The sequence below is a fragment of the Hipposideros armiger genome, unplaced genomic scaffold, assembly GCF_001890085.2.
Source record: "Hipposideros armiger isolate ML-2016 unplaced genomic scaffold, ASM189008v1 scaffold_1, whole genome shotgun sequence".
NCBI lineage: Eukaryota > Metazoa > Chordata > Mammalia > Chiroptera > Hipposideridae > Hipposideros > Hipposideros armiger.
The window spans coordinates 8797625-8812878 of NW_017731351.1; the positions used below are offsets into that span (position 1 = coordinate 8797625).

Consider the following 15254-nt stretch of genomic DNA (forward strand, 5'->3'; position numbering starts at 1 on the left):
GGCCCTTCTGGCATTGTAGCTCATCTAACTAATGTGACGACCACAGCCATTATTTGTCAGGTGCTCAGTGTCTGGAGAAAAGAATACAGTTCTGAAGATTTTTTTCCATCCAGTTTAGTTCTTCATATTTTTTTTTATCAAAAGGTCAAAGCTATACAGAATAAAGATTATGTATCAAAACTCTCTCCTTTCACTTTTATGTGAAATCAATGTGTAGTAAAACAGAGACAAAATCCTATGGCATATTGAATAGGAAACAAAGATAAATATAGATCATTTTAATTTTAAATTTCATTAATAGTAAACAACCAATTGTTTATGCAACACTGTCCATTCACAATAATAACCAACTATTTTCAAATACAATAATACTTTGGTTTGTGAGCATAATTCGTTCTGGAAACAAACTACTTGTATTGCAAGACATTGCTCGTTTACCACGTTAAAGTGTATTAGAAATGCTTGCTCGTCTTGCAGAACACTCCCAAACCACGTTACTCACAATCCAAGGTTTTACTGTAATTGTTTTCTATTTAAGGACAGCAGTTTTACACAATAAAAAATCCAATACAATTTAAATGCAGCTTGATAGGCTTCATATATGTTTGGGCTTCAGAAACGTTTGATGAATTCTGAAAGTTAATTTAAATCCATTTAACACAGACAACAGTTTGGTGGTTACCAGAGGGTAACAGGGGAGGGGGTGGTAGAAGAGGGTAAAGGGGGTCAAATACATGGTGCTGGAAGGAGAACTGACTCTGGCCGGTGAGCACACAATGTGATGTATAGAAGATGTATTACAGAATTGTACACTTGAAACCTATGTAATTTTACTAACCATTGTCACCCCAGTAAATGTAATTTAAAAATCCTATGTTTATATGTGAACAAGTATACTTGTATTCATAGGTCTTCATATTTAGTAGTGCTAATTTCCATAATTTCAAAAAAATCTAATAAGGGAAAATGGGTTGCACATTTGGCTTCCAAAAATATCTGAACTTGCTCCTTGTAAGTTCTTTAATTCTTGAAATTTTGTGGGAGTATTTATTGTAATGAAAAACAAATTCACTTGGATTTCACACTTAAATAGATTAAAGTCTTAGATTAGTAATAGATTTCTAAGGTCGATAGGCTCTGGAAAGTCATCAAACAAAATGGTTTCTACTCTAGTTTTAAACACACGTGGAAAACCATTTGAGGATCCTGCCACACTCAAGCAGTCCTTTAGTATCACCCTCATTTTCCTTGATTCAGAGAGAACTACGTTCTCTACTTAGCTGTTCTCGGGCTGAGATTGGGAGGCCAGCCCAGCCCAGTTTGCAGCAGCTTCGCTGAAATGACCCGAGTCCCGCGTCCTGGGACTGGAGCAGCTGGTAAACCCCCGCGAGGTGACCTAGGCCTGGAGACTTGGAGGTCACAGAGCCTTACCTTCACGTCCTGGACGTTCATCCGCGTCCCCTCCTTCCCCACGAAGATGTCGTCGATGTCCACGAGGACGTGCCTGTCCAAGGACAAGGTCAGCCTGTCCCCCGACAGGAAGGACACGGCGTCGATGAAGATGAGCTTGTGCAGCCAGAAGTTCAGGTTGTTGCCGAAGAGCACGCGCTGGATGCCGTCGTGCAGCCCCAGGTCGTGGACGACCGTGGCGTAAAAAGCACCTTTGGAGAGCGGGGGGAGGTTTTCTGGGGCCTTCACTTTGGCAAATATCACTGGCTGGTAGGCAGAGTGGTTAATCTGAAAAACCGTCCAGTCAGCTCCAGGTAAAGAGCCTTTTTCGAGCTTGGAAGATTTGGTCACGTGGAGCAGTGGAGAATGGGGATTAATGCAACAGTCCTTCACTGCCAGGTTCCCATGTGCGGAAAAGGGGAACCCTCTCCCCGGGAAGCTCTGGGTGCTCCTGTCCCCCGCTCTGTGGAACCCAATGACGCCCACGCTGTATTCCACACAGTATTTATCTAAGAGGCTTCGATTCCAAGAGTCCATATTGATGTACTTTAAAATGTTCTCATAAATGATGAGGATGTATTTGCCCTTCGTTTTTTCCGTCAGTGCTGGGAGATCGCCCTTTCCGGCAGCGATTTCCGTGTGGTACTGGAAGCGGCTGGACTCCAGGATGGTGACGATGTCCTGCCCGAGCGGTGAGTACTGGCTCTCCACGAACACCAGGACCGTGGGGTCTGCGCTCGAGGCCCGGGGAAGCCGCCTGGTGTCCGCGGCCGTCGGCCTCCGCGGCGGGTGCTGCACGTCCCCGCAGGCCCCCGCTGCAGCCCCCTCTGACAGGTCGCTGTCCTGCCTGTAGCCCGTGTACAGGTAATAAGCGGAGAGGACGATGCTCACCGTGCAGAACGTGGCGAGCAGGACAACCGTCCTCTGGAAGTGTCTGCGGAGCTTCCTGACAAAACTCATGTTGCGCTCTCCTCGGACTGGTCCAGTAGAAGCACCATCAAAAAGGAAAGGAGAAGAGAAAAGATGGGGTGCGGCTACTGCTCCAGTCTCAGCTCGTGGTTCATGTCACCATCGCAGCGCATTTGTTTCGCTTGATCAGGATGCACAGGAAATACTGTCTGAAAAGAAAAAAGAGAGTAGAGTGTTAACCCTTCAGTCCGCAGCATGAGAGTGAGCGAGTTTTCATCCTGTTCAGGGGCACGCACGATGCACGATGCCCAGTCCGCAGACAAAGCCATGTACACTGGGAAAGCTCCCTTTCTCTCCCAAACCTGGAGGAGCGCATGGGCCAGAGGAGGAAAAGGTCTCAGGGGACACAGGCTCTCGTCCCTGACGGAGGAAGAGTGGCTGAGGAGGACTTGCCTTTCACTACCGAGCTCTGCTTCCAACTCTAGATAACATGGGCCTAAGAGCACAGAGTGGTCACCTGAGCCACACACTGTCACATCATGTAATGCCATCTCGGGCCATTTGTGTTTAGTTATATACGGGTATACTGAAAAACCATGAATGTTTGGACATACTTTATTAAATACTACTTTAAAAATTAAGACACTAGTTTTTATTTTTCCTGAAAATTTTTTACACAATGAATTTTAACATTCTATTCATATTTCAAATATATAAGATAAACAACCCTATCATATTTGCTTTCATGAGAATAACCCTTTCAAAAGGTCTCCGAACCCAAATGACCATTTTAGAGTTGTATATTTAGAGTTAGGTTTTTTAAATCAGGACAGTACTTTGGTGAGACGAACATGAGGGGTAAAATACTGTCCGAGGTGCCTTCAACTCTGGTGCGAGATTATGGAGGCATCACACATTCCTGCAGAGGGAGCATTTATCTAGAAACTCATTTGCTTTTTGGAAATGAGCTCAGTAATTATGGGAAAAATACATTGAAAATATAGCAGGTCCTTGAATAACATCATTTTGTTCAATATCGTTTTGTTATGTTGATGAGAAAACAATTTTGATTCCCTGCCAGGATCACTGTCTCTGTAGAGTTGGCATGGTCACCCCGTGTCTGTGGGTTTTCTCCAGGCCTCGGCTTCCTCCCACATCCCATAGGTGTGCAGTCAGGTGAATGGCGTGTCTACACTGTTCCTGCTCGAGTGAGTGTGGTGGGTGTGGTGGCCCTGATGGAAGGGCGTCCTGCCCAGGGTGGGTCCCCCCTGCGCCCTGAGCTGTTGGGAGAGGCTCCTGCCCTGAGACCCTGAAGTGGAATCAGAGGGTTGGAAACTCATTCCCTTACTTGTGTGTATTCATCTTTCTGAAATGTTTGTAGGGCTCACATTTATTTCAGCGTTTCATGTTAGAAGTGTTTGCGTCTTTATGTAGAAGTTTGGTGGTGTTTTTGTGACCAGAAATACTGTAGAAACTTAGCTTTTGTTTCTGTCAGTTAGCCTAGCGTAACATTGGCTTCATTTTGCAGTCCTGTGCTGCTTAATGATAGGAAAATGTTCTTAAAAATGTATCACTAGGTGATTCTGTCATCGTGCGAACATCATGGGGGCCACTTACACTAACCTGGATGGTGTAGCATACCCCCATAACCGTAGGGCCATACTCTTACTGGGCTGGCAGTGCAGGGGGGTTGTGCACACCAGTGTCACCACAAGCACCTGAGTGATGTGTTGCATGTGACCTGAGGATGGCTGTGACGTCACTAGGCAACAGGAACTTTCCAGCTCCATTGTAATTTATGGAACCACCATCACATAAGTGGTCCACCATTGGCCAAATGTCACAGGCGCTGCCTGAGTGCATGATGTGATGTTGCACTTAAAATCGCAGTTTCCGAGAACCTATCGATGATGCCAAGTAAGGACCTGCTGTATTTAAAAAATACATAATGGAGACTTAATGAAACATCATGTTATGCTATATTTTCAAATCCTTTTCAAGTTTTAATAACCTTTGAAAAAATTTAGTAACTTTTGAAAAATAACAAGAAAGATACATGGATGATTTTTAGAGCTTAAGATTATTAGCTTATGGTCCTGGCACTTTTGCAAGGCAATAGCATGGGATCTTTTTAAAAATTAGGGAAGGTCATGTCACAGCCCCGAAGGCGGCTGAGAGCCATCTGGGAAGACAGCAAGCCCTGGTGGAGAACACGTCGGATATTTTCCACAGGTCGGGGCTCCCTGCAGCTCTGTCTCTGACCAGCTGGGTCACTTTGGCCCCAGTAACTTCCAAGTAACATGATGAGGTCAGAATAAATGATCTCCAAGAACATTCTGCTCTCAAATTCTGTGATATCACCTATAAAATAAGCAATGAACAATATTTTTGAATAATGTATGTTTATCTTTATGAATAATATAATGTGGAGTATAACCACAGGATGTTTATAGGCTAAATATGCTATTTATCCTCTAAATTATATATTGTAGTCTATTCATTTAAATATTTAGGTATCTGTGTCATTCATTCAAATATTTATGAGGTAACTGTCTTTCTATATAAAATATAAATGTTAAGCAGAGTGAATTTCTTAAAAGTTCCAAAATTATAGAGACTAGATGACAAGATAGTGGCTAGATAACAAGCAGTGATGTGTGGGTTGTTGATTAGAGACAGGTGACTGCACGGGATGAGAGAAGAAGGCGGCACCACGATGGTCTGGGGAGGGGGCTTTGGACAAAGCATTGAAGGATGACTCATTTGAGTTGGCATCTGAGACAGCAAAACCTTATAGAGGCACGAGCGAGCACAATATTGGGGAACGGCTGCTCTGATGAAGAGTGAAAGAGTGAGGAATACTTAATAAAAACATTACACAGTGTGGGCTCCTCAGCTCTGGAGAGGTTTGACAGCACCAAAGTTCATGGCTGTGAAAGTCCATCAAGACCCATGACACTTTCCTGATTGGGGGAATAACATGAGAAGGGTGCGATTTTTCGGGAAGATGGATTAATGTGAGAGCAGCGTTAGAGAGTGGAGCCTGGCCTGCTGGTGCAGACTCATTCCTCATGGTCCAGTGATGAACCTTTCATGATCACAGGTCAGGGGCAATGCGGGGAAGGGACAAGCGAGGGCAGTGCCACGACAGGGGGACAAGCACTGGGAGTGCTGTGTGGTCTGTGGCTCACCACCCTCTGCCACGTAAAATGCCACCAGCGATCTGACATGCTGTAAGATGAATCTCATAGAGAGCATAGCATGCTGCTCTTAAAGATTCTAGCATAGGCTTAGGTAGAATTTGAGCAAATCAAAATGAGAGTTTTCATGTAACTGTAGCTATTTCATTTCAAAAACTAACTGCACTTTTAAAGTTATGTACATGTGTATGAGTGATACAATATTCTGGGGTGTAATAGCAGGATACAGAATCTCACGTTCTCTCTATGCCGCTGTTTTAATTTGAGCTGTGAAGTGCTTTTGACTGAATACTAAATGGATTGCCGCACTGCACTTCAGCGAGCCGTGTTTCATAGTCCGCTCCTATTGTCAGAAGCGAAAGGCATGTAAATCATACAGTCCTTATCTGTGGGGAGGAGCGTGTGCTCTCACCCCTTAGGGTGGATATGAGGGGCCTATCAGGCTGCCTTCTCCATGAGCAGGCATAAAATTCTGCAACACGTTTCTTTTTCATTAAACTCTTCCAGCTTCCTCCTGAAGCCAGAGCAGATTCCAGCATATATCCCCGAGGGTAGGATTTGGTTTAACATATTTAAGTGGGTACATTAAGATTCTCTGTTTCCTACAAACCTTTGTCGACTGCACATCTCCCTTTGCTGTGGTCACAGTTTGTCTCTGGTGTGGATGCTCACAATGACAGGTCCTACTGCTACCATGTCCACAGCACTGCTTCCTGTCCCCTGTGTGTCTCTGTTCGTTCTGAGCATCTCAGGACACACCGAGCTGTGGCTGTCACTCCTGCATGTGGTGGCACTGCTGCGCTTCTCCTGAGCCTGTGGCTGGTGAGGCATCTCAGGAAGACAGGCATGGGTGGAAACATCTGCTCCACCCCGTCCCCCCGTGGGACCCTCTCAGGTGGAGCTGACCTATCCAGCTCGGTCGGACCCAGCAGATACACATGGCCAGTGTGGAAAGTGTCTCTCTGGACTATCTGACACTATTGTCATTAAACTTTGGTTTAAAGCCAGTCTTCCTTGTCTAACTACAAACTCTGATAGGGTGCAGACAATGTCTCCCCTGCCTCTGTGAGCCCCTGGCACCCCACATACAGCTAGCGCCCGGTGACTATGGAATTAGTTGAATATAATCGCATGTTAACCTTATAGGCTAATTTGACACTTCTGCTTTACTCTAGTGCCATAACTTATTTTTAAGGTTACACATCACTGTTAATATGAGTATAATTATCTATACCTTGACTGCATTTAATGTCTTTCTCTGTTTCATTCAATACTAAGAAAATATAATCATACCATCCCAACGTGAGATAAAAAGGCACTAGCTATTAACTCTTCGCCCACTCACAGACACTTATCAGTGGATCAGTCTGCAGTCAGGCACCAGGTCTTTGCTGAACCCCCGCTTGGGCTTAGTGCTGTCTGAGGTGTCGGGGACACCATGGAAGTAACAGTACGAATGGCTCTTGTCTGCAGAAGCATGGCCTCTGTTGTGGGAAATAAGACTCGTGAAACAGTAGCCAACACTGTGTCGCACGTAATAAGCAATGATTTATACTGTACAGTCTATATCTGTTCGAAGTGTTGGGGAAAGAGTGAGAGGAATTATGACATTTAGGCAGGTCAGTGGCAGTAGCTTGAGGGGACTGTGGCATGATGGACGGGACCTAATATGACGATCGAGGGAGCATGTCAGGCAAAAAACCTGGCAAGGTTGAGGGAATAAAATGGTTACGATGTGTTTATCTGAGAGTGAGACTAAACTGATTATAAGACATGATGTGTTGGGTGGAAAATGGAAATGCAATTTCATTGAAAGAGTGCTGCAGACGAACGGATATCCATGGAAGTGAGTGTGAAGCACAAAAACAGAGAGAGCAGAGGGTGCATTTGAACAGGAGAGAGACAATAAAAATAGTATTTACAGACAATTCGCGTAGCAGTGACATCCAGAATGCACAGAGAGCAGTGACATGAACAGAGGCAGCACACACATTACACAGTGTGAGAGAGGAGGGGCGTCAGGGCAGCCCTGGCTAAAGGTGCTAGGGGGCCACACATGGGCAGTTATCTGGGAAGACGAACACTTGGGCGGAAAACAGAAAAAGGCATGATGCCTGTTAAATCATGGCTGGGGGACTGGGCGAACTTGGGGACTAGAGGAATACAAGTGCCCGCAGCAGCAGGAACACAGAAGCTTAGAGTGGAAATTGGCTTGAGCTAGTGAGATACACTTAAAGTTCTGACAAGTGACTCAGTGATGCACAGGGAGATAACAAAATCAGAATCTTCTATAAAACAGCTGGGTATTTGCAAATAAAAAAAGTCCAGACATTGATTAGTGACAGGCAAATCTGGACATGCAACAGACTCAGCTCCTCAGGGAAGCTTTCTGACCCGCACACTCCTGCCCCCTTCAGACAGGGTCCCAGATGATGCACGCTGAATTTAATGCCTTTCCTTTGGGGCCTTCATCACAGCTCTTAACGGTATTAGCAATGCTGTTTGTTTGATGTCTCTCTTTCTTGTTAGACTGAAATCATCAAGGATATAGGATCCATGTTATTCCCAGTAATCTTTCCATTAAGAAACAGGAGAAAACCATTTTTAAGGGCCAACAATGTCAACAGGCAAACACTTCAGTAGAGTGATGATTGTGCTCGTGATGTGCTTGCGCACAAATAACATCGAAATTACAGACTTGTGCACTGTCGGAAGGGCTCTCTGAATGACTGAGGATGGCACCAGCCTTCCCATGGACATGCCCTCTTCATCAGGAGTGCAGAGCTAACAGCTGTGTTTGAGTCTGGCTACCTGGTCAACCCACCGTGAGGAGCACACGGCATGACCAAGAAACTAACTGTACATTCAATGTAGAAAATCAATGCACAAAGCCATTTGGGCAGGTGTTTTGGAATAGTCACAGGCATGTGGGGAAAGGGCAAGGCTGGCTGATTATAAGCATCGCCACTCCATCAGGGTTCCCAGTCAGGCAGACAGAAGGAGGTGACAGCACACTGGGCACAGACCACAGCCAGGCAACAGCACTGATGCCCACTGTACCCAGCCATGCTGGCCCTTTCAAGGCTAGGTCCTGCCTGCGATGCCACAGCTCATAGTGCTGACTGAAACGTGAAGACATCACACACCTGGGAAGGCACCGCCTCCCTTCACCCCATGCTGGGACTACATAGGAAGTGGATATCAGGCAGCTGTCATCTTTCCATGCTGCAGTCTCCTCATGTGAAATGGACAAACTCATGGTACTTACTTAGTAGGGTTTTACTTGTAGTGACGATCATGAGAGAAACTATCCAAAGCTCTTAGAAAGGTGTCTGGCACATAGAATGAAATACTAATGTTACCTGTGATGAGGGTGATATCAGTCACACATGAAAAGAGAGACCTATCCTGAAGATGCCAATAGAAATGCATAAGGTTTCCTGCAGGGACAGCAGAGTGTTCCGGTAAGCAGGGGCGGGCGGTACAGGAAGGCCACGTCTGTGGCAGGAATTCAGGTCTGATGGGCCTGAGACAGAGCAGGAGGCTCAGGCGGGAGCAGAGCTGGCACTGTGCCCATCCTCAGGGCCTATGCCCAGGTGAGCTCACACACTCCCTGGCTTTCATCCCCATTTATGCTCTAGTAAATTCCCAAGTTTGTTTGTGACCCACACCTTCTTCCGAGCTTCAGAATTTCCAACTCAACTATCAACTTGCTACGATAACAGCACCCACAGGAACTGTACCTTTCTTACTGTATGCCCACTACTGTTGGCTCCTCGGAGATCACATCACAAGCAAACTCAGCCAGTCCAGAGCTGAACTGATGATCTGCCCTGTGAAGCCACCTTCATCTTTCCACAAGCACCTCATGGTCATCCATGACACCTTCTTTCCCTGCACCCCTACTCATCTCCATAAACCAACCCCCCATTTCCATTCCCCACCCTCCCTTGACCCAGTGCACTTCTGTCCTTTCCCAGGCAACACCCCTCTCCCTGACCTACGGCCACAGGTAGCATCACCAGAAACACTCCGGGATCCCTCCATGCTTTCCTCAAGCCAGCATCAAAGTACAAATCCGATCGTCTCTGCAGCCGAAAGCGCATCAACGCCTGCCTAGTTCACTTTCTGATGGAAGCCCAAACGCCCACACGTATCCCACAAGGCGCTGTGAAGTGTGCTGCCCACTCTTCCATCGCCAGCCTGACTCGATGGGGTGCCCCCACACAGCCCCAGGACATGGGCCCTCCGTCAGTTCCCCAAGAGCGACAGCGTCTCTTCGAGTCTGTCTCATCTCACGTGCACTCTCTCTGTCTGGAAGTTTCCTGCCCACTTCTTCATCCAGCTTCCTCCTCCAATCCTATGGCTCTGAGCATTAGCACCTCCCTCGTTCCGCAGACCTGTGAGGGCTCCCCGGGACTCTCCGGTCACCACCTGCTTGGGCTCCGTAGCATGTGCCATAGTCATAATCAGCCATGCAACTTTCCTGTGTGATTTCTCCGTGGATTGGAAGCATCCATAAACACCTGTCCTGTTCACCTCTGTCGTCTCAACATCATCGTGGTGCTTGAAGTAAGAGCAGACCACTGAATACTTTGTTGTTTTTGTTTTTGTTTTTTTTAAAGATTTTATCGGGGAATCGAGGAAGGGAAACAGACAAGTTGCTGTCCTTTTGTTCTTCAGTCTAGTTGTGGAGGACGTCGCTGCACTGGCCCATGTTGGTATTATCATTGTGCTCTTCCCGGGCGAGGCAGTCGGTCGCCGGCCATAGGACGGCTGCTCACGGCGACTCATGGCAGCTCACGCCAGCTGCCAGCCACTCATGCTGGCTGCCGGCCACTCACGGTAGCTCACAGCAGCCCACTGCAGCCCCGGTGCAGCCTACACCATCGCCGGCAACTCACGGCAGCCCAGCTCCAGGCCAAGCTGTTGTTCACCATCTTAGCTGTAGAGGGCACAGCGTCACTGGCCCTCATGTGGGATCGAACTGGGGCCCTGCTGCTCAGAGCTGGCGTCCCAAGCCAACTCTTAACCAGTGCACCACTCGGCCGACCCCCTGAATACTTTTAAGTGAGTGAAAGAATGGCCTGACTAAGTTTTTCAAACAGCAGCAACATTCACAAACCAGGGCAGTGGTGAAGTGCAGCCCTCCACATGGACAGACACAGCTGTGGGTCACGCTGGCCTCAGGCAGTTAGGGCGATCATACAAACACAGCATGTGACAGGGCCACGTGACCACAGTCACAAACCAGAGGCATCCAGGATGCACATTCACCGAATCTCACTCCCGTTCCTATTTCAGAATTCAACGGGGCTAGAGTTGTTTTGCCATGCATCTGTGTTCAAAAAGAAAAATGTGTTTTCCACCAAGGGAATGCTAGCCATGACTTAATGATCTACCATTAACAGAAGGCAGAGGAAGAAATTCATTTTTGGAATCACAGGCCATTCCACATACACAGGGAAGCACTGAATGTACACGAACCTGCATTTCCAAAGCATTGCATGTCCCAAGGGGAAGGACCTGCATGTCACCACCACCCATCGTCTCTCTTTCACTCACACCCAGCACCGGCCCAAAGTAAAAATCCATTTCAAAGTGAAACAGAAGCATGTTGAAGTTGGCACTACAAGAAATGTGAAGGGGAAAAAAAAAGATTGCCATCTGGAAAATGAGTATTAATAACTGAAGAACTTTAGGTTCTAACATAAACGAAAGATATTTAAAAGATCTTGACAATATTCCTTTCACAAAATTAACTGTATATTATAGTATTGAAAACTGCATCGGGAGGCCTCAGATACATAACAGGAATGCGATAAAAGTAACTTGGTGATATTAACAGTGGATGAAGCCCGTGCTTTTCTCGGGGAAGCAGCATGTGAAACACGTCGTGGGAGCTGGGCCCTGTGGCGGGCAGGTGCAGTGCCGACTCCCGTGGAGTGTGAGTGACAGCACGCCCTGGCTAGAGCTGGTCGTTTTTAGAAGGTGGAAGGGAGAGGCCGCACCTGGGAGCATTTGCTTTGTCTATACATTAAAAGGAAGATGACTTCCTATTGCATGTTCCCCTCCGTTTTTGTATTTAGAAATTATGAAGAAAGGATCACATTTTGTTTGCCTCCTTCAGTGATATGCCATCCAGGAGGCAGGAGAACGCCCTCCCACTGCCACTGGCTGGCTGTTCTGCCTGCAGGATGGAATGGGGAACGTGTCTGCCTCCTTCCTAAACTGAGCTGGAACGTGTGCCTAAGAGCGGGCGCCATGACCACGGCCACTGCGCTGTTGGGGCAGGAGCTCACCCTTGCCATTTCCACCCTTCTTCAGAGCAAGGGAGCAAACGAGAATGGTAGGCCAGCCTCTCCCTGTTTGCCTGGCCCGTGAGCTGGGAAGGTACGGATCAGCTTCTGGCTGCATGTCAGGGCAGGTTTCATGATAGAGAAGCAGAGCGAGCAGTCTGCAGAGAGGATAGTGCGAAAGAGCGGAGCGGGGCAGTGGAGAAGGCAGACAGGGGTCCAGGAGGTCTGGGGTCCTGCTTTCCTACCCTGTCCTACGGATGCGTCACAGAGAAGTCAGACAAATTCTTCCTCCGTGACCACTGGCTCCTTTCAGAACAAGTGACAGCCCAACTGGGGTAGAAAGAGCGGAGAAAAGAGCCACCTAACTCAGACCGTACATCCGTCATCAGGGAAGGCACTGTGGGTAGTGGTCCTGAGCCTGCCGTGGGTCTGGCCCAGTAGCCGGTACTGGCTAAGCATCTCTTGAAAGAGTAAAGCATCATTTCATGTTTGGGGGTAGGAGTGGTGGAAACGACTGCAGTGGTACATGAACTGCCCATGCTGTATTGAGAGGCATATTGAGCACAGATACTTGAAAGCGATAGACAATGTAATAGTCATGCGCTCTGTAATGACATGTGGTCAACGCGTGATGGACTGCGTACATGACACAGGTCCCCTAAGGTTATAATGGAGCTGACAATTCCTGTCACCTCATAGTGACATCAGAGCCATTGTAATGTCATAGCACAATGCATCACTCGTGTGTGTGACGATGCTGGTTTAAACAAAGCTGTGCTGCCAGCACATATGGTTATGCAATTAATACATGATTATGATAAATGACTAGGGTACTGGTTATGTATTTACTGTACTATACTTTTTATCCTTATTTTAGAGTATCCTCTTCCTACTTATAAAAAGCAAGTCTGCTGTGAAGCCACGTGTCAGGTCACGCGGCAGAAGCCTCAATCGTGTCCGGGTACCGTGTCTTGATTGCATCCTTCTCTCTGCTCAGTCTCCTCGGGGGTGTGTGGTGCTTGACCAAATCTGGTGTTGTTTTGTCCACTGTGGCCCCTGAGCATACAACATCCACTGCCAGTGCTGCCAGGGAGAGGCCATGTGGAGTAACTGACCTGGAAGCGAAATTAAAAGTGACTAAGGACTAGGAAGGTGGGCAATCAGGGATGGTCAGGCACATCCATTCCACCATGATGGCGCTGTGGAGAACAAGAAAAGGTGGCGGGAGCTAAGAAAGGCTCTGCTTCATGGAGGCCTGAGACTAACAGGTCTGAGAAGGGCTGCCTCAGATGTGGGGAATCTCTGATGACCTGGAGTGAAGACCAGGCACAGAAGTGTGTCCCTCTCAGCACCATGCTGATCATGGACAAGGAGTTTGTGATGTTGAAAGAAAAAGCTGGCCCTGACAATGCTGCTGAATTTACTGCTAGCTCTGGGTGGATTAAATGATTCAAGAATCATTATTCATTACATAGTGTGAAAATGAGTCGTGAGTTGTGAGTCAGTTAGTGCTGATGTGAAAGCAGCTGAAGAATTTTTGGAAACTAGATAAGCTGATTGTGGAGGAAAATCACTTGCCAGAGCAAATATTCAGTGTGGATGAAAGCTCCCTGTTCTGGAAACGGATGTCTACAAGGACTTTCATTCAGAGGAGGCCAAGTCAACACCAGGCTCAAGGCTTTTAGGGGCAGGGCAGCAGCCTTGCTTGGGGGCAGTGTTACAGGCTGCAAACTGACCCCTTCATGAAGTGCCACAGTGAGAACCGAGGGCCTTCAGGGTATCAGCAAGCATAACTGCCAGTGTCCTGCTGGAGCAGTAAGGAGTCATGGGTGTCCCAGCTCCTCCCCCAAGATGTCCTCCTGAATTGCTGTGCCAGTGAAATGGAGAAGTGAAATGGAGAAATGTGGGTGTTGAGAGGATAACACAATTTTCAAGACTGTGCTTATTGTTGATAATGCTCCCGACATCCCCCTCTTATTGGTAGTTTTTATCTCAATATCACAATGGCATTTCTCCCTCCAACACCACCTCTTTGACCCAACCAATAGATGAATGAGTTGCAGCAGCTCTTAAGGCCTCCTGCCTGAGGAGGACCTGTGCCCAGGCTGTGCTACAACTGGGGAGATGCAGTTCTGGCAGGATTCCATCTAGGACTGCCTCAGGAGCCTTGATTGGGCTTGGGGTGATGTCACCAAGGACTGGGTGAATGGCATCTGGAAGAAGACACTGAAGAGGTTCTCCATGATTTCAAAGGATTTGCCGGGGATGAGGAGGTTGCAAGAATCAGCCAGGCTGTGTCTGAGTTGGTGACCAATTTGAACCTGAGTGTGGGTGAGGGTGTCACTGCGGAGCTCCTAGACGGGGTCCTGAGGAACCGACTAGTGAGGTCTTGTCTGAACTGGAACAGGAGCCATAGCTGGAGAAGAGGCAAGAGAAAGGGAAACTGCAGGACAAGAGAAAGAGGAAGAACTCCTAAGGAAATCCAGTAAAAAGTTTAGCAGAAGCTTTTGCAGACCTCAACAAGCTCCTTAAAAAGTTTGAAAACACTAAAAGGTTTTCATTAATAGAGAGGAATGTTCATGGTGCATTATCTGCTCACAAGCAAATCTATGATGAAAGAAAGAATCAAACCAAGCAAACCACCGGGGACATATTTCTGAAGAGTGACGGCTCCTCAAGAAGGCCTCAGGCAGGTCCTTCAGGGGGGGTTCAGGGAGAGGCCTTGTTGTCACAGCAGATGACAGCTCCACGGGTGTGACTGCCCCTGAAGACCTTCCCATGGGATGAGATGTGGATGCGGAGACAGTGATACTGATGACCCTGACCCTGTGTAGGCCTGGGCTACTGTAGGTGTTGCTATCTTAGTTCTTAACGAAAAAAGTTTAGAAAGTTAGAAAAAATTAAATAGAAAAATGTTTTTAGAAAGGATATAAAGAAAAGATATTTTTGTACAGCTTTTAGTTACAGTTAGCTAAGGTTAACTTATTATTGAAGAAAGAAAAGCTACGTTGTTAATAAATTTAGTGTTGCCTCAGTGTATATTTGTAAAGCCTACAGTAGTGTAGTCATGTCCGAGGCTGTCATATCCGCTTGCCACTTGCTCCCTGACTCACCCAGGTCACTTCCCGTCCTGCCAGCTCCATGCACAATACGTGCCCTCCACAAGTGGACCATTTTACCTCTTATACCATGTCCCCATGTACCTGTTCTATGATTAGATATGTTTAGATGCACAATACTTACTATTGGGTTACAGTTGCCATGAGTGTTCAGCACAGTAACATTACTGTGTGCAGTGGCCTGGACCATGTAGGTTTGTGTGAGTGCACTCTGTGACGTTCCCACAGTAACGAACTCGCCTAATGACATGCGTTTCTTAGAACTTAATGACTCTCCT

At 47.1% G+C, this 15254-nt stretch overlaps 1 protein-coding gene across 3 annotated transcripts in view; it reads right to left on the reverse strand.

Annotated features, from left to right (window-relative positions):
• LOC109373498 (bifunctional heparan sulfate N-deacetylase/N-sulfotransferase 3) overlaps window positions 1–15254 on the reverse strand; it is a 107206-nt gene that overhangs the window by 87357 nt on the left and 4595 nt on the right. For 2 of the 3 annotated variants that reach the window (XM_019627372.1, XM_019627462.1), the window contains exon 2: window positions 1432–2567. In XM_019627372.1, coding sequence (XP_019482917.1) covers window positions 1432–2409 — 978 coding nt within the window. In that variant the 5' untranslated portion in view covers window positions 2410–2567. The remainder of the gene's footprint in view (window positions 1–1431; window positions 2568–15254) is intronic. The other variant, XM_019627549.1, reaches the window with a different exon arrangement.